The sequence below is a fragment of the Bos indicus x Bos taurus genome, chromosome 4 (assembly GCF_003369695.1).
Source record: "Bos indicus x Bos taurus breed Angus x Brahman F1 hybrid chromosome 4, Bos_hybrid_MaternalHap_v2.0, whole genome shotgun sequence".
NCBI lineage: Eukaryota > Metazoa > Chordata > Mammalia > Artiodactyla > Bovidae > Bos > Bos indicus x Bos taurus.
This window is the reverse complement of record NC_040079.1, coordinates 1,116,628-1,137,932: the sequence shown is the minus strand read 5'-3', so window position 1 is coordinate 1,137,932 and position 21,305 is coordinate 1,116,628. Positions and strand designations below refer to the sequence as shown.

General features: G+C 54.5%; 1 protein-coding gene across 1 annotated transcript in view; it reads right to left on the bottom strand.

Annotated features, from left to right (window-relative positions):
- The window catches only part of PTPRN2 (protein tyrosine phosphatase, receptor type N2), a 598,332-nt gene that overhangs the window by 26,959 nt on the left and 550,068 nt on the right, over nucleotides 1-21,305 (bottom strand). The window contains exons 16-17 of the mRNA XM_027538454.1: nucleotides 18,751-18,824; nucleotides 9,870-9,947 (exon numbers count right to left, since the gene is read on the bottom strand). Of these exons, the coding sequence (XP_027394255.1) occupies nucleotides 9,870-9,947; nucleotides 18,751-18,824 (152 nt within the window). The remainder of the gene's footprint in view (nucleotides 1-9,869; nucleotides 9,948-18,750; nucleotides 18,825-21,305) is intronic.

Below are 21,305 nucleotides of genomic sequence, written 5' to 3'. Positions count from 1 at the left end.
GTCAGGACACCACAGGCCACGGCAGGGGGAAAGGGATCGGGCCGTAACGTCTTTTGGTGGCAAAAAGTGGGTGCCTTCTCCCAAACAGGAGGCAGGCACTGCCGGTCCTTGGTCGGATGAAACATGATCTCGGGCGGGGATCCCAAGGACAGGTCCCGGGACTGTGCTTGGAGAACAACCAGAAATGCCCCCTTCTCCTGAGTGTCTCCTCAGACGCAAGGCACCAGCCGTGAAAGGCCACCCTGAATGCTCACTATCACCTGGCACGCGGTGGTGGGGAGCAATGGGGCCCCGGTGGCGACAGTCACTGCTTCACCAGTGGGCGTGTCATGGGAGTCGGGGCGGCGGCTCAGGGGTCCTGGGCTGCGCTCAGATGCTCAGTCGTGTCCAACTCTGTGCGACTCCATGGACTGTAGCCCACCAGGCCCCTCTGTCCATGGGATTCTCCAGGCAAGAATACCGGAGTAGGTTGCCATTCCCTTCCCCAGGGGATCCTTCCCAACCCAGGGACTGAACCCACATCTCTTATGTCTCCTGCACTGGCAGGCGGGTTCTTAACCAGTAGCTCAGCCTCAGGGGTCCTGGGCTGTCGTAAAACACTGGCAACAACCTACACCCCAGCCCGTCTGTGGCACTCAGAGGCCACCCAGGGAAGGGACACGTGATGATAACACAGCTGACACGGCCGAGCACGGGAGCCCGTTCACGGCCATCAGTCCCGGGCGCAGAGAAGGGCTAACATGCAGCAATTCAGACCACGGGCGTGCGTGACGCGGAACACGCACTTTGGCGGCTGTTTCATCCAAATGAGTAAGCTTCCCAGGCGGATCAGTGGTAAAGAGTCTGCCTGCAGTGCAGGAGACATTGGACAGGACAGGTGCGTTGGATCCCTGGGTCTGGAAGGTCCCCTGGAGGAGGAAATGGTGACCCACTCCAGTATTCTGGCCTGGAGACGCCCATGGACAGAGGGGCCTGGTGAGCCACAGTCCACAGGGTCACAGAGGCAGACCCGACTGAGCGACTAAACCACAGCAAGTTCACCAACAGTCGGTTAAAAAAGAAACGCCGTGCTGCTCTTGGCTGTGGGCTGGACTTTGTCCCTGAAATGACACGCTGACGTCTTAACCCCTGCCACCGATGAGTGCGGCCTGATTTGCAAAGAGGGTCTCTGCAGATATCACCGGGATACGAAGGCGAGGTTCCGATGCATCAGGGTGGGGCCTAACTGAGCACAGAGGAGGGAGATGCCGGGTGAACGACGGTGCTGCAGAGACGCTGCCGGAACACGCCGGCCCTGCGAGCAGGACGGAGCCTTGTCTTGCTGCTTCAGGGCCGGGAGAATAGCCCTGCTGGCACCTGGGCTGGACTCGGCCTCTGGAACTGAGAGGGAGCATGCTTCTGCAGCTTTCGGCCGCTCCGTTTGTGGAAGCCTGTCACGGCAGCGCAGGAAACGAACACGCTCACCGAGGCCCGGCCTCTATGCCAGGCCCTGAATCGTCCACAGGACTCGGGACACGTCCGTTCGAACCTTCTTTTATTCATCGAATTACACCAGACGGAAGGAAACTGTAGATTCTCTTCACCCGAAGTCTTTCTTGAGTACCAAGTGTATAGCAAAAAAAAAAAAACCTCCTTCGGAGTGCACCGAGGCCTGATCTAAGGCAGGCGGTCTGCGTGGACGCTCAAGTCCGGGGCCGCCTGCTCTGCAAGGAGCTCTGGTCCCTCCGGGGGCACGCGTCCCCTCCCCTTCCCCTCACGTCCTGTGAAACCCCCTCCACCTTGTTCTGCTCTCATCTGTGTGGGCACAGCTTTCTTCCACCAGACTGTCAGCTCCTTGAAGACGGCAGCCCGTCTGGCTGCCAGCTCTACCTCCAAGGCATCTGGCACCAGGCTTTATTATAGTTGATGCTTAGTTGAAAACAATACATATTTTAAAAAAGAGACCATTTGACTGCCTCTCTGAAAAGAGAACTCAAAGAAAACGCTATCAAAGGCTCGCCTGGCAGAGTCCTCCCAGGACCTGTTCGGTGCAGACACGTGCCTCTTGAAACCCCATGTGCTGTTTGCACGCCCGCTACAGTGGCCGCTACGTGAAGTGGAGACAGCTTTTCTCCAGAGCAGGCCGAGCGTGCCCCTCCATCCCTGACGCATGATTTGTTTCCGCTGCCAACTTCTTTTCAGGTGGAGAGATCAGCTTAAGCCTGGCAGTGAGCATGCTGACAAAGAGGTCTGAGAACACATTTTATGTCAATCGGCTGGAACCACACACTCTGAAATCGATTAAAGAAGAGAAAACAGCAGTGTCTGAGCACCTTCTGCAGAGCAGACCCCCAGTCCCGCTCCCGCCCTGTCCAGAGGACGGTCGTAAGAAGCCTGCCCTGAAGTCTTCCCAGCCTCTGGTCTGTTTCAGCCACACAGTCACTGGCCCTGTGTCAAGCTGTGAGTGAGGCAGCTGGCGATCTGGCTAAACGTGAATGAAGGTGATGAAATCTTCACTGTGTCTCGATGCAGGACTCATAACACAAACCCACCTGGTTCCTCTGTGAACAAAGCCGTCAGCATGGGCCTCCTTCGCAGGTAAAACCCCAAAGTAACGGGAGCAAAGCCAATACTTAATCCTGACCTTCAGGAAGGGCTGAGCAGGGAGGAAGGAGTCTTGCAGATATTAAGATCGGACCCAGGGCTTCCCTGGTGGTCCAGTGGTTAATAGTCGGCCTGCCAATCCAGGGGACACGGGTTCAATCCCTGGTCCAGACAATCCCACATACCACGGAGCCACTAAGCTCGTGCACCACCGCTACTGAGCCTGTGCTCTGCAACAAGGGAAGGCGCCACAGTGACAAGCCTGTGCCCCAAAACTAGAGAGCAGTCCTTGTTCGTCACAACCAGAGAAAGCCTGAGTGAGCCAACAAAGACCCAGAGCATCCAGAAATAAATAAGCAAATAAATGAATCTTAAAAGAAAAACCTGACCTGAGCTCAAGTCAGTCCCGATGCTGATAAACTGTAGCAGGCCCCCCTGGCTGCTTTCCCACCAGCTGTGTTTGTGCCCAGGCAGGAAGGAGAGCCATCAACTAGAAACACTTGCCCGTTCACTGGAATCTAGCAAGCGTCCTTTCGCAAAGACAGAACGGCCCGCTTCTCTCTGAGCAGAGGCGAGGTGGCTCGTGTGTGCCACTCAAGCACTTCCACAGCGAGGCCACGCGCAGACCAAGCTGCCTGTTCCCCTGAGCTTCATGCAGCTGCCGCAGAGGTGTTTCTGCCAGGTACTCGACTGTGTGGGAAGCTGCCTGAGCCCGGGCGTGCTGTCACTTAGGAGCACTTACAGCCCCTGGGCTGTGTGCACGTTTCACGTTTAATACACGTGTTGACGTCTTAAGCAAAAGCACCACTCAGGCTGTCATCATTTCAAAACCAGGACCTGACGTAGATGAATCAGATCCACTTGTGAACCAAGGGAAGAAGGAGGAGAGAAGAGGGGACAAAGTCAAAGACTGCATGAAAAAGAATGAAAGAAAGAAGGAGGGAAAGACAGATGAGGGAGCTGACACCACATACGAAAGCAGGGTGTTTTCTGCCGAGGGCCGTAAGAATCAGTTAAGAAGGGAACCCAGGCTGTGTTTTTCACGCCAGCCTGAGCTCTGACCCACACGCCTGGTGGGAGGACACACATATATCCAGGTGCCAGGCACACCACGCCCGACCACACACACGGCACGTTTCCCAAGTCCCACCTCGACGTAAGATGATCAGACAAAAGTTTTCTTTTATCTATAAAGGTCTGTGAATTCATGTGCAGAAAATTCAATCAGAATAAATGTTTGAAGAAAAACGTCCTAGAAAATCTAGGGCCTGTGGTTAAAATGCTTCTGAAACACAGAAACAAAGATCAGGTTTTTCTTAGGAAACTCACGGTCCTCAATTCCTGTAGTCCTTTAACTTAATCAGATAATCCTGCTTATTTAACTTATATGCAGAGTACATCATTCGAAATGCCAGGCTGGATGAAGCACAAGCTGCAATCAAGATTGCCGGGAGAAATATCAATAACCTCAGATATGCAGATGACACCACCCTTATGGCAGAAAGTGAAGAAGAACTAAAGAGCCTCTTGATGAAAGTGAAAGAGGAGAGTGAAAAAGCTGGCTTAAAACTCAACATTCAGAAAACAAAGATCATGGCATCTGGTCCCATCACTTCATGGGAAATAGATGGGGAAACAATGGAAACAGTGACAGACTTTATTTTTGGGGCTCCAAAATCACTGCAGATAGTGACTGCAGCCATGAAATTAAAAGATGCTTGCTGGGAAGAAAAGCTATGACCAACCTAAATAGCATATTAAAAAGTAGAGACATTACTTTGCTGACAAAAGTCTGTATAGCTATGGTTTTTGTGTATGGATGTGAAACCTGGACCATAAAGAAGGTTGGGACCCGAAGAATGGATGCTTTCAAACTGTGTTGCTGGAGAAGACTCTTGAGAGTCCCTTGGACTACAAGGAGATCCAACCAGTCAGTCCTAAAGGAAATCAGGCCTGAATATTCGTTGGACGGACTGAAGTTAAAGCTGAAGCTCCAATACTTTGGCCACCTGATGCAAAGAGCCAACTAATTAGAAAAGACCCTGATGCTGGGAAAGACTGAAGGCAGGAAGAGAAGGAGACGACAGAGGATGAGATGATTGGATGGCATCACCGACTCAATGGACCTGAGTTTGAACGAACCCTGGGAGATGGTGAAGGACAGGGAAGCCTGGCGTGCTGCAGTCCATGGGGTCGCAGAGTCGGACACGACTGAGCGACTGGAAAACCAATTAGATATCGTGCTCTAGAATCAGTCAGTCTGCACGTTAACAGCCCCCGAGTGCACTGCTCCATCCACAGCCTCTCGACATCAGAACGGTACCTCTGCAAGCCCTCCTCGCCCATCACTCGCTGCCCAAGGCTCGTGTAAGATGAATAGAGGAAGTGACTGCGTGGGCATCACAGGGACAGGGACTGGGGACCTCCTCCCGCTGTGTCCCGCCTCTTAGGACCACCAGAAGCCACGAGCCCCGATGTGACGTGGTCTCTGAGCCAGTGGGTATGATGTGACTGGGCGTCCTGCAGACTGGGGGTGCTGGGTGTCTGCAAGGGTCACCTCTGGCTGCTCCAGGCTAGGCTGCTGGGGGCTTGGTGGTACTAGCTATAACGGGGTCACCCTTAGCTGACCAACCAGAGGTGGGGGTGGGGGCTGCCGCCTTCCGGCTCCCTGTCTGCTGGACCCATCACCGCCCGGGTGCACTGGTCAGTTGTGGAGCTCATCACTGCCGTTCTCATCACAAGTTCCTGGAGGAAAACCGTTCGGTTCCTCGGACCTCCCACAGCCCTCCACTCGGGTCTCTTCTTGTCCATCCTAAGAGTGGTGACTGATGGGTGCTGAGGAGCTAAAGTTCTTCAGTTAAATCAAGCCCCACTGCTTGGAAAAGAAAGTACATTGCCCCAGTGAAGACTTCATAGTAGAATATACTTTCAGAAAGTGGGAAATAGAAAGCAATAGGTGGACTTTTTTCTTGGTAAAATGTTAATAAGTGTCCGTACTAATTGGGCACCAGCTGAATTCCAGCTGCCTTCAGCGCCTGTACCTGGGGGTTGGGGCCCAGCTCCTCAGCCCCTGATTGCATCATCTGAAAGTCACCAAAGTCTGTCAAGCAGGGAGGGCAAGGCTGGAAATTCTAGACTGTCTTCCCTGCCCCTCAGCTCCCAGTGAGCAGGGCCGGCCACCAGTCCCCGCCCTGGAGAGGCCCTGGGCTGAGCTTAGGCACCGCTCGGCCGACTGCATGGTCCACGTGCGTGGACAGTGCTCACATGCCTGAACCAGCTGACCGTGCTGCCTGCACTTCTGCTTGGTCCGAAAATATGGGGGAACGGCAGCCAAAATATGAGGGCTCCTTGGACGGTGGCGAGGGGGCTGGTGGACTGGGGGCTGGAGCAGCTCTAGGACGGGTGGGTGATGCCCAACTGGACGGCTCAGTGCCGGCAGCCTGTGCCGGGGACTTGTCCTCCCTGCTCACAGCCCCGAGGCGCTGTTCTCTGAGAAAGCTGGCCCCGGGGCCCCCAGTTGCCTGGTGGTCACGTGTGAGCCTGGCCCCGGCAGGTGACAGACCTGCCCCCCTCCCTGTGTGGAAGCCACGGCCTCCTGAGAAGTCTTCACCCCGATCTAGCCTGGCTCTAGCCTTGCACACTTGCACGCACATGCACAGCTGGAGAGTGTGGTACACGCCCTCTGTGCCTGGAGAGGACGCACCCTGAGGTCCTCACAGCAGGGGGCTGGCCTGAGCACAATGTCCCCATCGCCGATGGCCTCTCTCTCCTCTTTACAGAGACTCACCTGCCCACTCACTGCCCCCCTCACTTCACAGCCCGTGGGGCAGCAAGAAGTGCTGTGGACCACAGGGTCAGGCCTGATCACAGGAGTTGGGTTTGATCATGGGGTCAAGTCTGATCACAGGGGTTGGGTGTGATCTCGGGGGTGGGGTCTGACCTCAGGGATCGGCTTTGATCATGGGAGTTGGGCCTGATCTCGGGGGTCGGGTCTGATCTTGGGGGTCAGGCCTGATCTCAGGAGTCAGGTCTGATCACAGGGTCAGGCCTGATCACAGGAGTTGGGTCTGATCATGGGGTCAGGTCTGACACCTGTGCAGCTGCTGTGGAGATTGGGGGGTCGTGCGGAGCCCTGGGCCTCAGTGCTCTACTGGATTGGGATTCTGACTTTCTTTTATTCTAGTAAAGTATACTTAATGTAAAAATACCTTCCTGATGGGTTTTGAGTATACAGTTCTAGGGCATTCAGGACATTCACCACCACCCCCAGAACCTTCCCATCTCCCCAGACTGAGCCTCTGCACCATCAAACACCAGCTCCCTGACCCCCCGACCGCTAGCCACCTCCCGTCTTGCAGAACTGCCTCTGGGGATCACGCACTCGTGATAGCTTCACCCCAGGTCGTCAGGTGAGGTCACGTCCACCCGTGCCTGCCCAGGGTCCAGCATACAGTAAGTGCTCAATAACTGTTGCCTCCCCTCCGTGGACTTGGATGCCGGCTGACTTCTCTCAAAGCAGGCACTTCAGGCCCAGGAATACCTGGGCTGTCCTCACAGGTCAGAACACATGTCTACAGGAAGGCGGTGGGCCTTACATGCATTTGGGTTTAGAATCAGATTCTTAGAACGTGAGGTGTGAATTCAGAGAAAGAATTCTAATCGCTGGAGGGCGAGTGGCGCTGCACCCTGGCAGAGCCCCAAGAGGTGCAGGGTCAGGAGGGAGGGGCCTGGCTGGGCGCTGCACCCTGGCAGAGCCCCAAGGGGTGCAGGGTCGGGAGGGAGGGGCCTGGCTAGGCGCTGCATTCTGGCAGAGCCCCAAGGGCTGCAGGGTCTGGAGGGAGGGGCCTGGCTGGGGTGGGAGACCCCGCCTTGAGGTGACTGCAGTGTGGGCTGTCACTGGGTCACACCCACGATGTAATGTTCTGGAAGCGCCACGCTTGCGTGAAGACAGAGCCTCCCCCAGCCCTTCCTCTGGGTGTCGCCCCTCATCCTGAGCCTGTGGGGCCCACCTCGTGTGCCCCCTGCTGACGGCCTCGGGTGTCTCTGCTTTATGTTCTTCCTGCAACTGGACCCGGAGGCTTGGTGTGGAGACCACGCATCTGGCTCAAGGGCACCTGGGGAGACACAGTCAGGGAGGTCTTTTTGCTGCAGGCTGTCTCAGAGGCTGTGATGAGCTGACGAGCCTGAGACGGCCTGGGAGGGCGGCCTAGTGGCCAGAGTGTCCACTCCCGCCTCGAGGGACGCCAGTGTTTCCCGGAGGTTCGGTAAGTGCTGACCGAGGTGTCCTCATAGTATCTTGCACTTCATCTCACTTGAATATTTTTCTCCAGTTGCCTCATTTAGAGATGTTTCCTTTCAAGAATGCTCCTTGATATCAGACCTCCATAAATGCTCTAGGACATCCTATGGTTTACAAATGCTGGCACAATGAATGGCCCCCAACAATGGCAATTGCTCAGAACAAGCAGTAAGAAAAATATACCAGCGGCCCCGTGTACTAACCACAAGAACCGGGGCAGAGTATGACCGCGAGTCTCGTAGAACGCCAAGTATAGGGGTCAAAATATACAACGCGTGGCCTGCCACAGGGAAGCGCTCCATGGATGTTAAGCGGTGACTGTGTGAGTGTCGACACAACCTCAGGAACTTGTGCTTCTGTTGGCAAGAGAAGCTTTGCCTACAGGCAGTTGCGACCGGGGCCTGAAGCTGGTAAAAATGAAACCACCCCTCTCAGGCACACCTACACAAACGTGCATGCTGGGATGGCGGGCTGAGGCCGAATGGAAGACGCAGTGACCGTGGAATTCTGATGGTCCTTATTCTGCCACACGACTTGGGGTTTTCTGTGTTCTTTCTGTCTGAGTGCGGAGCCTGGGCAGCAGCAGGAAGGTAACCGAGCAAACCCGCCATGGAATTCCAGCAGCACTCCATAGGCAAGCTGGGATGGGTGGGCTCATGGCTCAGGGGGACAGCTCTGCGTGGGGTGAGGAGGCCCCTTGGGTCCAGGCTGGAGCCGGCCGCCTGGTCCTCCTGGGCTGCACGACCTCTCGGCAGGTGTAATGAGGAGGAGACAGCCCTCAGGGTGGCGGGACCCACTGGTCCAGCCTGATGGCTCGAGGCAGCGATCACGGGGCTCAGCCTGGTCTTTCCTTCCAAGAGTGTGAAGCAGCACGGAAGGGCAGGGCCACGCAGAAGTGTCCATCTGGGTTCCTACATGCAGGTTGGGCCGAGCCACGTCGTCTCACTGACGCGCACTCGTGTGGCCCATGAAGAACCAAGATGATGCCAGTTTGTGAACGCGCGTACAAGGCAAGAGCGGAGCCCGGGTCCCTTCCTGACTCCCAGAAGCCCGCAGAGACTCAAGGGTGGGCAGGAGCACAGGCCTCCTGGGGTGGAGCCAGGACAGGGCTGGCTGGAGAGTTGGGGACGGGGCACAGGGGGCAGGGAACGTGGACTCTGCCAACTTCAGCGGGTCCCTCTGGGTTAGAGATGGTGCAGCCACTGGACCCTGACGGCCTGGCCCTGTGGCCCTCACACTGCTCCCGCCCATCAGCTGTGGACCCAGAGGCCATGCGTCCCTGATCTCATCCTCAGGGTGCACTTTGCCAGTCCTGGGACGCCCGTGGGCCCGACTCACAGTAGGGCTCTGTTTCAACTGCCAAGGAGTGGCGGGACCCCGTGTGCACACCCCTCGGTGCCACCTTCTCAAGACTGCGCTCCCGGAGCTCTGCCGCCTGCTGGACGGTGGGCAGGGAGACCGGAGCGCAGAGGCGAGGCCTCGCTGGCCCCCTGGCTCTCCTCTTACTGGCCAGTGTCCCCAGCGCCCAAGCCTAATCCGAGTGTGCAGTATTTGCTGGATGAAAAGAGACCAGCCTGGCTTCTCAAATGCATTATTACAAAGAATCCACAAGGAGAGACTATAATCTGAGCACCATTTTTTACACCTCATAAGATTAAAACTATCAATACGAGACACATCTGACTAAAATGCAATAATTTACGCATGCATTATTTCATTATATTTCATAAGATAAAGTGACTGAAGCAGCTTAACAAGTAAAAGTCTTTAAAGGTTTAATATCTCAAAGGGAATTTATACTCAAGCTTTGGAAAAGAAGGTTGATCATAAGAAATATGAACGAGCTCATATAAATTCTGAAACCAAGGAACACCTGATGAACACCTGTAAACAAATCTGGATTGGCTTAACTGGATCCAAGGCATTACTCATGATCAATTTATTAAGCTGTTAGACTCAGAACAAAATTTAATTTAAAAAGAGTCACCTGCCAGAAGTCAGCCACAGTCGAGGGCAGGGGTCCTTGGGTGGCGATGTACGCGGGCTTCCTGGGGTCGTGGTCCATCTGCAGAGACAAGAGCACAGGAGGAAGATGAGCTGGGGTAGGGCAGGGCCGGGGAGGCTCGGGGCCCTGAGTCCTGTGCTGACAGCCCCCAGGCCCGACACACACCACCTCTGTGGAAGCAGGAAAGCCCCTGGCTCCTGCCAGACCCCTCCTGACCTACCCCCCCAGGATTCTAGGGGGGCCTTGGCACCGGTGCCTGGATTTTAGGGGGGCCTAGGGGCTGGTGCCTGGATTTTAGGGGGCCTGGGGGCCTGGTGCCTGGAGTTTAGGGGGCCCTAGGGACCTGGTGCCTGGAGTTTAGGGGAGGCTTGGTGCCTGGAGTTTAGGGGGGGCCTAGGGACCTGGTGCCTGGAGTTTAGGGGGGCCCTTGTGCCTGGATTTTAGGGGGGCCTAGGGACCCTGTGCCTGGAGCCTGGCGATGGGGCTGGATGTGCTTCTGACACCTGAAATGGCACTAACTGAGCAGCATCAGTAGAATGGAGGCCAGTCAACCACAGACCAGATGCCAGAGCATCAGCCACGTAGGGGCCACGTGAAGCGGGGCCGTGGGGAGGCAGGGAAGGTGCCCGGGTCACCCACGTGGCGACAGGTCCACGGACGACTGTGACCGCAGAGGTGTTCCGCTGGTGTGGGTGGCCTCCATGGCCACCACTGGCCACACACAGGGCTCAAAAGTAAAGCGGCCGAGGTTGGCACTGCGGGCGCTGGGCTGGGCAGAGGGCGGGCATCTCTCAGACTTGGAGGGGCCCAGCAACAGCGCTTCCTGCCTCCCAGGGTGAGGCAAACCCCCTCCCGTGCTGCTGTGCTGCTCTGCACCCTGAAAGGGTCCGAGAGCCAGCCCAGCAGGCGCTGGCCAGGGACGGGCCCAGGCTTCTAGCAGCTCGTTTCATATTCTTTTTCCACCTTGCCAGACAAGGACCAAAAACAAACAAGCAAAGGAGAATGAGTGGCGAGCTTCCTGGCTGTCGATCCGCCTGAACGCGGCCTGCTGGCTCCGAGAGAGGAAGTCTGGCTTAAAAGACCTTCCTTAGAACAGTTAATTCCAAGACTGACTAAGCAGGAAAAAAACATGAGAACAAAGCCTGGAGCAGCAAATCGGATTAAATCAGACGGCGTTCTCCCTCTCACGCTGGTGTCCCAAGAGGACAAGGGAGGGGCCAGGCGAGGTGTCAGCAGGACGTCCTCACTGTCCCCCCTTGGGGACCACAGAGACACCCCCCAGAAGAGAGCAGGCGGGTCTCCCCTGGGTGTCAGGTGACCACTCACTCATCAGACATACAGCCTCCTTTATTCTTTCCATCCAGCACTGGTTTCTACTCTTTTGACACCAGGGTTTGATGAAAGATTTAAAACACTCCGAATTTAAAGGTACTTGTTAAGAACTCATTTCCGAACATGGTGAAAAACAAGAAAGGTGCAACCACGCGCGATTCAGTGGAGACGCGATTCAGTGGAGGCGCGATTCAGTGGAGGTGCGATTCAGTGGAGGCGCGATTCAGTGGAGACGCGTGGGGATGCCGGCTGGAAGCCCCGCTCACCGGAAGCCCCTCCGAGTCTGGGTCTGAGAAGGGCTCGTGTGCCCTTTAACATGCGTGCGGTGTAGCCTGACCGTCAGCACTTTCAGAGCCCACGGCTGTCAGTCTGAAAGGACGCCCCCAGTGCACCTTATAATTACGTGCACCATGAGAGCGGGAAAGAGCACAGGAGAACAGATGTAAGTCGCTCCATCAGCACAGCAACGTGACGCTGGCTAAGGGAGGGGGCAGGAAAAAAAACGCTTTCTGTGCATCTAATTTAGTGATTCGTAATTAAAACTGGAAATTCACAACAACACACAATACAGGTAAAATTACGTTACTCTTGCTGAAAGCCCCAATTAAAATGTTTCAGTGGGAACGTGCTTGGCAGAAATAAGGAGTTTTGATGTTTAAAATATGCATTTGTTGGGGGTGACAGCTATTTACAGGGACCCTGTCTCTTCCTTGCAAATAGTTCTGCATGAAAAGTATAACCCCACCTCCTTTTCAAATGTGCTTTTTTGCCCAAAGCAATTCAGAGAGCAACGCATTTTAAAATCCTTCGTATGTACAACCCAGCACATTTAGCTGCTTTCACAGTGAGAAAATATGTGATTGAAAGCAAAAATCGGATCAGGGTTTCGGGAGGTAAATAAGGCCCCCTGTGGGGAGAGGTCTCCATGTCACTCTGTTGCCATCAACCCGAGCTGGAGATGGGAGGACGTGGGGTTGGGGGCAGAGGGTGCGCGATGGCCCATGTCACTCCCCTCCCCCTTGACTGTATCACGTGGCTGCCGCTTGGACGGCAGGAAATGATCACAGAGCAGCGACCTGTGCCACCAGCTCAGCAGTCGCTCGGAAGACAAGCACCATCACCTCATCCCTCGCACGTTCTCTGTGTGTAGCAAAGAGGAGGCCTTGCTCACACACAGCAGCCTCTGTCCAGTTTTGTGCGTCTGTTACTGAACGAAAGTAAAGCAAACATTTAACTGAACAGCAGGCGTCTCAGCACACTTAAGACTTGCGGGGCAGGATAGGTGTGGTGGTTGGAGGGAATTGTCAGTTTCCGGGAACATGACTCCTCGTGCAGGCACGCTGGCTGCTGCCCCGGTGGGTGGGTGAGGGTGTCTGCACTGGCACTCCTAGGGGGGATGAGCGCTGGCTTCCGCTGAGGTCAAGGCTGATGGCCCCCCTTCTTCCTCACTCCTTTGTAGCGACTTCCTTCTGTATGGTTGCTGTGGTCACACAGTGCGCCAGGGCCATGGGCAAGGTCAGGCTCTCTGGCTCCCATCTCAGTGTCTGTAAACTGGGGTGGGAGGGGCTGGAGAAGTGCGACTTGGCTCTACGGGTCCTTTAGCTCTGGGATTCTGGGATTTTTTTCAGAAAAAGTAGACCCCCAAAGTTTGCGTTGAGTCTCATGAAGACGCCACCTGGATAACCAACAAGGACCTACTGTGTAGCACAAGGAACTCTGCTCAGTACTCTGTAATAACCTAAATGGGAAAAGAACTTGAAAAAGAATAGATAGAGACATTACTTTACCAACAAGGTCCGTCTAGTCAAGGCTGTGGTTTTTCCAGTAGTCATGTATGGATGAGAGAGTTGGACTCTAAAGAAAGCTGAGCGCCGAAGAATTCATGCTTTTGACCTGTGGTGTGGAGAAGGCTCTTGAGAGTCCCTTGGACTGCAAGGAGGTCCAACCAGTCAATCCTAAGGGAAATCAGTCCTGAATATTCATTGGAAGGACTGATGCTGAAGCTGAAACTTCAATACTTTGGCCACCTGATGCGAAAAGCTGACTCATTGGAAAAGAGCCTGATGCTGGGAAAGATTGAAGGTGGGAGAAGGGGACAACAGAGGATGAGATGGTTGGATGGCATCACCAATGTGATGGACATGACTTTGAGTAGGCTCCTGGAGCTGGTGATGGACAAGGAAGCCTGGCATGCTGCAGTCTCTGGGGTTGCAAAGAGTCGGACACGACTGAGCGACTGAACTAAGATACATGTATATGCTTAACTGAATCACTTTGCCATACACCTTAAACTAAGACAGCATTATTAATCAACTATTCACCAGTATGAAAAAAAGACATAACCTGAACCAGGGTGCCTGCAAGGTGTGTCCCTAGAGATTTGGTTCAATCTGTAGAAGGAGAGTTATAATAGAGCGACTAGCTCTAATCTGCATCAGAAAACGCACCAATATTTCCCTGATGTTCCAAACAAAACTCATCTTGAAAGTTAAGCCGTCAGCGTGTTAAGACCAGGGCACCCATGTTCTGAAGCCTTGAGGGTGGCTTGGGGGAGGCTGCGGGCTGGTGTGCAGGTGAGGGCAAGGTTGGTTCTGCCCCCAGACCACGTATACTTGCTTTTCATAATATGCAAAACAAATTTCACACATGGTTTCTAAAAACAAGACCCTATCAGGCAGAGTTTTCAAACTGCTTTTCCAGATACCAAGTCTTATGGTGAGAGTTTGCTGGGAAACAGTAGTCAAATCAGTGGGAGAGAGTGTGGCTTATGAACTTGAATTATTTTCGTATTCATACAAGTTGAGATTTAAGAAAAATAATCGATATAAACTATAATTGGGCTTCCCAAGTGGTGCTACTGGTAAAGAACCCACCTGCCAATGCAGGAGATGTAAGAGATGAGGGTGTGATCCCTGGGTTGGGAAGCCCCTGAAGGAGGGCATGGCAACCCGCTCCAGTATTCTTGCCTGGAGAATCCCATGGACAGAGGAGCCTGCTGGGCAATAGTCCATGGGGCCGCAAAGACTCAGACACGACTGAAGTAACTTAGTATGTACGCATGCCAACTATAATTATAAATACATGGATGTTCGCTTATAAATCTGAAAACCAAGGAATTGTTCCCCCATTTGGACAATTTCTTGTGATGTTCAGTGCATCTGAGCAGTTATTTTCTGAAGAGTCAATTTGTACTACTTAAATTTGTTAAATGAACTGAGTTTAAAAATTAAACAATTCTCCCCCTTTATTAATAAACAGAGGAGTGATGAGTAAGTTTAATTCCAAGTGTCACTGAGGTGTTCAGACTTGCCCCTGGTGAGGAATGTGTGTGCTGTCACACTAGTGGTAACACTATCCCTAGTCCACGCCCGACAGTGACCAAGCTCCCGCGTGGCTGACGGTTTCTCTCACAGAACTCCCACAGACCCTGGTGACCAAGCTCCCGCGTGGCTGACGGTTTCTCTCACAGAACTCCCACAGACTCTGGTGACCAAGTGCCCGCGTGGCTGACAGTTTCTCTCACAGAATTTCCACAGACCCTGGTGACCAAGCTCCGGCGTGGCTGACGGTTTCTCTCACAGAATTTCCACAGACCCTGGTGACCAAGCTCCCGCGTGGCTGACGGTTTCTCTCACAGAATTCCCACAGACTCTGGTGACCAAGTGCCCGCGTGGCTGACAGTTTCTCTCACAGAATTTCCACAGACCCTGGTGACCAAGCTCCGGCGTGGCTGACGGTTTCTCACAGAATTTCCACAGACCCTGGTGACCAAGCTCCCGCGTGGCTGACAGTTTCTCTCACAGAATTCCCACAGACTCTGGTGACCAAGCTCCTGTGTGGCTGACGGTTTCTCTCACAGAATTTCCACAGACTCTGGTGACCAAGCTCCTGCGTGGCTGATGGTTTCTCTCACAGAATTCCCACAGACTCTGGTGACCAAGTGCCCGCGTGGCTGACAGTTTCTCTCACAGAATTCCCACAGACTCTGGTGACCAAGCTCCTGCGTGGCTGACGGTTTCTCTCACAGAATTCCCACAGACTCTGGTGACCAAGCTCCTGCGTGGCTGACGGTTTCTCTCACAGAATTCCTACAAACTGGTGACCAAGCGCCCGCGTGGCTGACAGTTTCTCTCACAGAATTCCTACAAACTGGTGACCAAGCGCCCGCGTGGCTGACAGTTTCTCTCACAGAACTCCCACAGACTCTGGTGACCAAGCTCTTGCGTGGCTGACGGTTTCTCTCACAGAATTCCTACAAACTGGTGACCAAGCTCCCACGTGGCTGACAGTTTCTCTCACAGAATTCCCACAGACTCTGGTGACCAAGCTCCCACGTGGCTGACGGTTTCTCTCACAGAATTCCCACAGACTCTGGCAACCAAGCTCCTGCGTGGCTGACGGTTTCTCTCACAGAATTCCCACAGACTCTGGTGACCTCTGATTTCAAAGCAGAGATGGCACATTATTTAGCACTCATGGCTTCCCTGAACTTTAATGAGGACCAAGTACGAATATGACGGGTGTAATTACTGTAGTATTGTTCTGCGCAGCTGGGGCTTCTTGGGCTCTAATCGTAAGCTTCTCATTCAGCTCTGCCAGGAAGCTTGTTGTCACGGGACCATCAGTCATTTCAGGGAGAAGAGGAGTTGAGGAGTTCTTCTAATTCATACTTAGACCCCAAATTTGAACAGAAAGAATTGTGGGGCAAAATAAAAGGAAAACATAAAAAGACACTGAAAGGTCATGTCTCTCTCCTGGCCTCACCTTCTGACCCATGCTCCTGCCCCGTCGTTGGGCCTGGGAGGCTGTTCTAAATCTCCGCCAACAGGAGAGAGACGGGGAAGGTGTAGGAGTGGGGGGCTGGGCAGCTCGGAGAGGAGGGGGCGGTGATGTGGCCTTCAGCCCCTTATCCTCCGCTGGTCCTAACTAGCCTGAAGTGGCCCAGACGTCTGAAAGCCGGAAGCCATTCAAGGGGGAGAGGCAGGCACCCCCACACTGAACTCCCGTCTCTCAGACTTGAAGGAATTTCTCTGGCCTGTCACATGTTCGTTCCAGGGAAGGAGCCCAACAGGACAAAGGCTGCTCCCCCTTCTGCAGCCACAAACCCCAGCCTCATCGGAGGAAACATGGGGAAATCAAGGGGGCTTTCACTTGGCTTTTTGAATTAGAATTGATGAAAAAATACCAAACTCACCAAGAGTGTTTACTGAGAAGACTGAAGGGCTCCAGTGAGGCCTCTGCACACATGGAGCCAACATTTGATGTCTATGCTGCCAGAAAGGAAGGCGTGACTCCTTAAAACAGTCCCAGAAACACTGGCTGGGGCTTGGGCGGGTGTAGATGGGGTGCTCACTGTGAATCCCCTTCTCACAGCGCGTGTGTTACATGGAGCTCCCACCGTGTGGTTGTGAAGTGTCAGGAAGTGGGACTGACCCACGGTGCACCGGCATCACGATAATAGGGTTCATGCGACAGAAGCGCTGAAATAAGCCACCACGATGACAGCGGTCTGCGCTCGGCGGTCCTGCGCGTGGCAGACAGGGAGCTGTCGCAGCAGGGTCACCCCGGAGGACAGCAGGGACTGTGGCTGGTGGCTCGCACAAGGCTCTCTCAGGAATCAGAGACAGCCCCGCCCGCTCGGCCACCGACACTCCCAGAGCCTCAGTCGTCAGAGCCCCAGGACGTGCTGCATCCGGCACGCCTGTCTGTGAAGCCAACTTGAGAACTTAATGAGGTGGCCTGGCCCTCCCTGAAGACCAGCGCCGAGACCAAGGGGACCAAGGGACACAGCCCACACCCACACCCACTCCTCACACTCTGCTGCGGGTCCAGGTGGTGCCAACGCGGCACTCTGAGTGGAGACAGCAGGCTCAGCTCACCACCTGCCACCTACTCTCACTCCAGCCCTCAGGCCCACCTTCCAGCCCCTCTTCCCCCTGTGTTGGGGGGCGCTCCAGAGTTTCCTCCTAAGTGCCCCCCCCGCCCCACCCACCGCTGGATGCAGGGCAGGAAGCAGGGGGAATAGCGGCTGAGGCTAGGGGTGGGGGGGCTCTCCAGAAGCCAGGAATGTGCAGGACAGAGACCTCCCCAAGCCCCCATCTGATACCAGCTGCCCAGGGAGGCGTGGCTGCGGCCCGCCCACCCCAGGAAGTGAAGACCCTGCCGCTGGGAAAACCAGAGGAAACCAACCTAGTTTCCACCACCGCCAGGCCCTCCCTCATTCAACACGCACCAGGTTTGGGTCTGTTTTTTTTCTGTTTCCCCCAAGTAGGGAATAAGGATTCCCCCAAGTCATGGGTTCCAGCAGCAACTTCGCAGGACGCTGTTGCTACAGGCTGACCAGGCCCTGTGCCCTGCACCGTGTCCCCTCTGCCCCGGATTCTGGGGACAAGGGCCGTCGAGAGCAGGCCGGGGTGGTGCACCAGCCCTGGCACCTGACAGGGGCTAGTAACCTGGAGGAGGCGAGTTACAGGGTGGAGGCTAGTTACCAGGTGGAGACTAGTTACCAGCAGAGGCTAGTTATCAGGTAGAGACTAGTTTCAAGGTGGATGCTAGTTACCATGTGGAGGCTAGTTATCAGGTAGAGGTTAGTTTCAGGGTGGAGGCTAGTTACCTAGTAGAGGCTAGATACCAGGTAAAGACTAGTTACAGGGTGGGTGCTAGTTACCAGGTGGAGGCTAGTTATAGTGTGGAGTCTGGTAACTTGGTGGAGGCTAGTTACCAGAGGGAGACTAGTTACCTAATAGAGGCTAGTTACCAGGTAGAGACTAGTTACAGGGTGGATGCTAGTTACCAGATGGAGACTAGTTACAGTGTGGAGGCTGGTAACATGGTGGAGGCTAGTTGCAGGGTGAAGGCTAGTTACAAGGTGAATGTTAGTTACCAGGTGGAGGTTAGTTACCTGGTGGGGGCTAGTTACCTGGTGGAGGCTAGTTACCAGGTGGAGACTAGTTACCAGGTGGAGGCTAGTTTCAGGGTGGATGTTAGTTGCCAAGTAGAGACTAGTTACAGGGTGGATGCTAGTTTCTGGGTGGAGGCTAGTTTCTGGGTGGAGGCTAGTTACAGTGTGGAGACTAGTTACCTGGTGGAGGCTAGTTATGGGGTGGGGGCTAGTTACCTGGTGGAGACTAGTTACAGGGTGGATGTTATTTATCAGGTGGAGACTAGTTACAGTGTGGGGGCTGGTAACCTGGAGGAGGCTAGTTATAAGGTGGATGGAGACTAGTTACAGAGTGGATGTTAGTTACCAGGTGGAGGCTAGTTTTATTGTGGAGGCTAGTAACCTGGAGGAGGCTAGTTACCAGATGGAAACTAATTACAGACTGGAGGCTATTTACCCCGGGGGGAGACTAGTTCCTGGGTGGAGGCTAGTTACTGGGTGGAGAGTTACCTGGTGGAGACTGATTACCAGATGAAAGTAGTTACCTGGTGGAGACTAGTTACCAGGTGGAGATTGGCTCAGCTCTTGACCCAGGGCGGGGCTGGCCTACTCCTTCCCCCAGGCTTGGTGGGTGGCAGGGTTGGTACTCACGATGGGGCTGGCGTTGATGTAGTCGGAGCTGCTGTGGCTGTTCTCCGATTTCAGCCGGATCCGGGAGTGGTCATCTGCAAGCCCAAGGGCAAAGCGTTAACCCATGTGGTGTGTCTTCAAGGGCCACCGCTCGCCCCCCCGAACTGCTCCCAGTCCGTGCCTCCTCCCGTCACCCCCACTGGGGTCCTTCGGTCTCCCAGCCCGTGCCTCCTCCCGTCATCCCCCACTGGGGTCCTTCGGTCCACCAGCAGAGCGTTAGGTGTGTGGGCACCCAGTAACTGCTCCCAGCCCGTGCCTCCTCCCGTCACCCCCACTGGGGTCCTTCGGTCCACCAGCAGAGCGTCAGGTGTGTGGGCACCCAGTGTTGCTCTTGCGTCAAGTTCAATGCCAAAGCTGGCTATCACTCAGTTGTGTCTGACTCTTTGCGACCCTGTGGGTTGTAGCCCACCAGGATCCTCTATTCATGGAATCTTCCAGGCAAGAATACAGGAATGGGTTGCCATTTCCTTCTCTACGGAATCTTCCTGGCCCAGGGATTGAACCTGGGTCTCCTGCATTGCAGGCAGATTCTTTACTTTCTGAGCTAAAGATAATCAACTCCATGGCAATAGCTCATGCAATGTTTGCTTTTAAATGACACATATTCAGTAACATAGAGAAAATAAACACCAACATAGATATTAAGCTATTAGCCCACCATTCAATACACCCAGTTTTGTGGTCTAGAAATGACAAGATACTCATGTTTAGAAGAATGTAGATTTAAAAGGGGAATAAGGGCAAAAGAAAATGAGGTTGAAGAGGGAGCCAGGAGCCACGTGGGGACTCATCGACATGAAAATGTGCTTTCAATGGGCACAATAACTTGACCGATGCTGAAATCAGACACTTTGGTGGGGAGTAAGGGCATGCTCCATCATAGCTTGATGTGTCTGATCTGTGAATCATCCCTAATTTTGGTTCTGGAACAAGCACTCCCCTGCCTTCAGTGATAACTCTCTCTGCCTATTTGCAGGGACTTTGCAGTGAGCAGGGCACCCCGAGGGGTCCCGAGTCTCCTGCTTTCCTCCTCTCCCTCAGCAAGGTGCGACCTTGAAAATGGGAAGTGCTGAGCTCTGCTGTCAGCCCGTGCTACAGCGGGGCCTGAGGGCCCCACCCCACCTGCTTCTGCCGAGAAGATAGAGCCCCGCTGCAGCCCCAGAGGCCTGCGTTTCTGCGGCAGCGAGCATGTCACCCCAAGTCCGAGTCTGGATTCCTGGCCCTTCAGCCGGGTCTCCCCACTTCCTGCCCCCGCCCCTGGGAACAGGTCGGGGAGTGGGGGCAGGAGAGCTCGGGGGCTTTGCTCTGGTGGCTTCTTTCATTTCTCTGGGAGACTTTATTCACTTATTTTTTGTTTTAGATGGTTCTGGGAGTCAGGAAACTTGGCAAGGCCTATAGCTGACTGAACCCGGAAGTTACCGTCTACCCTCCTGTGCGTCTTATTAAGGTATTAACATTGGCCGTTTCCAAGCAGAGATAAGACAGGTAAGAACCATCTAGATATCAGGAAGGAGTTCACACTTGGCACGTTTACCTGAGCAGAGGTGACATGGAACGCACCCTGTGGAATGTTCTGAAGGTGTTTACGATGGCAGCTGCCAAGCCTCCTGCTAAGATGCCACCGATTCCAAAGTCCCCTGGACCCAATGACTTTGGGTCCTGCACAGATTTATGTTCTTGAGAGACTGAGAAATGACTGCAGCAGGAAGTTGCAAAGAATTTACAAGAAAAGCCTGTCAACTCTGGCATTCCAACGTGCTACAAACACTAACCCTTAAACGCACTTCAAGAGCCCAGTTTCTCGGTGTGTTGGGGGAGGGGGATGAGCCGCTCAGAAGCCGGGCCTCTCTCTGAATGGAGGCTGCGCTTGCTGCAGCCACGCAGGGGTCTGGATGCACAGGGCAGGGCTTCCAGACGGTTCCTGAGGGCCTCACTGCACACTCCTTCCATGAGCCCGCTGTGGGCTCTGCTGACAGCAGCAGTCAGCTGCTCCCAGGGTCTGAGAACCCAGGTCCCAGGGCAGGGCTGCTGGTGATCGCAAGGGTGGGGCTCGGAGCTTCAGAGGGCCCCGCCCACCCGGGCAGGGTGGCCCCCGAGTAGCACTGAACTGACACAGCCTTGGGGGCTGTCGGGTCCCCGCATCTCCACAGAGCCCCACGAGCAGCCAGGCCCAGCAAACCAAGGACCAGCTGGGTTTTCTAGCAGGAGAATCGAGAAAGCGGGTCCTAAGTTCGGACATCCCGGTGAGCTCGGCTCTCTGATCGCTGACGGGACAGAATGAGCAGGGCTGGAGCGTGAGCATGCCTGTGAGGACAGCACGCAGCCTCCTGCACCCTGCGGGTGCCGGCCCAGCCACCTTCGTCCCTGCAAGGCACCCTTTCTGAGACGCCCCTGAGTCTGGGGCAAAGGCTTCCAAAGCTCAGAGTTCCGCTTCCTTCCCATCACATATCTGACTTGGTGGCAACATCCTCATATTAGAATTGACAGTGAAGTTGATTTTTTTAGCGTGGCACCGT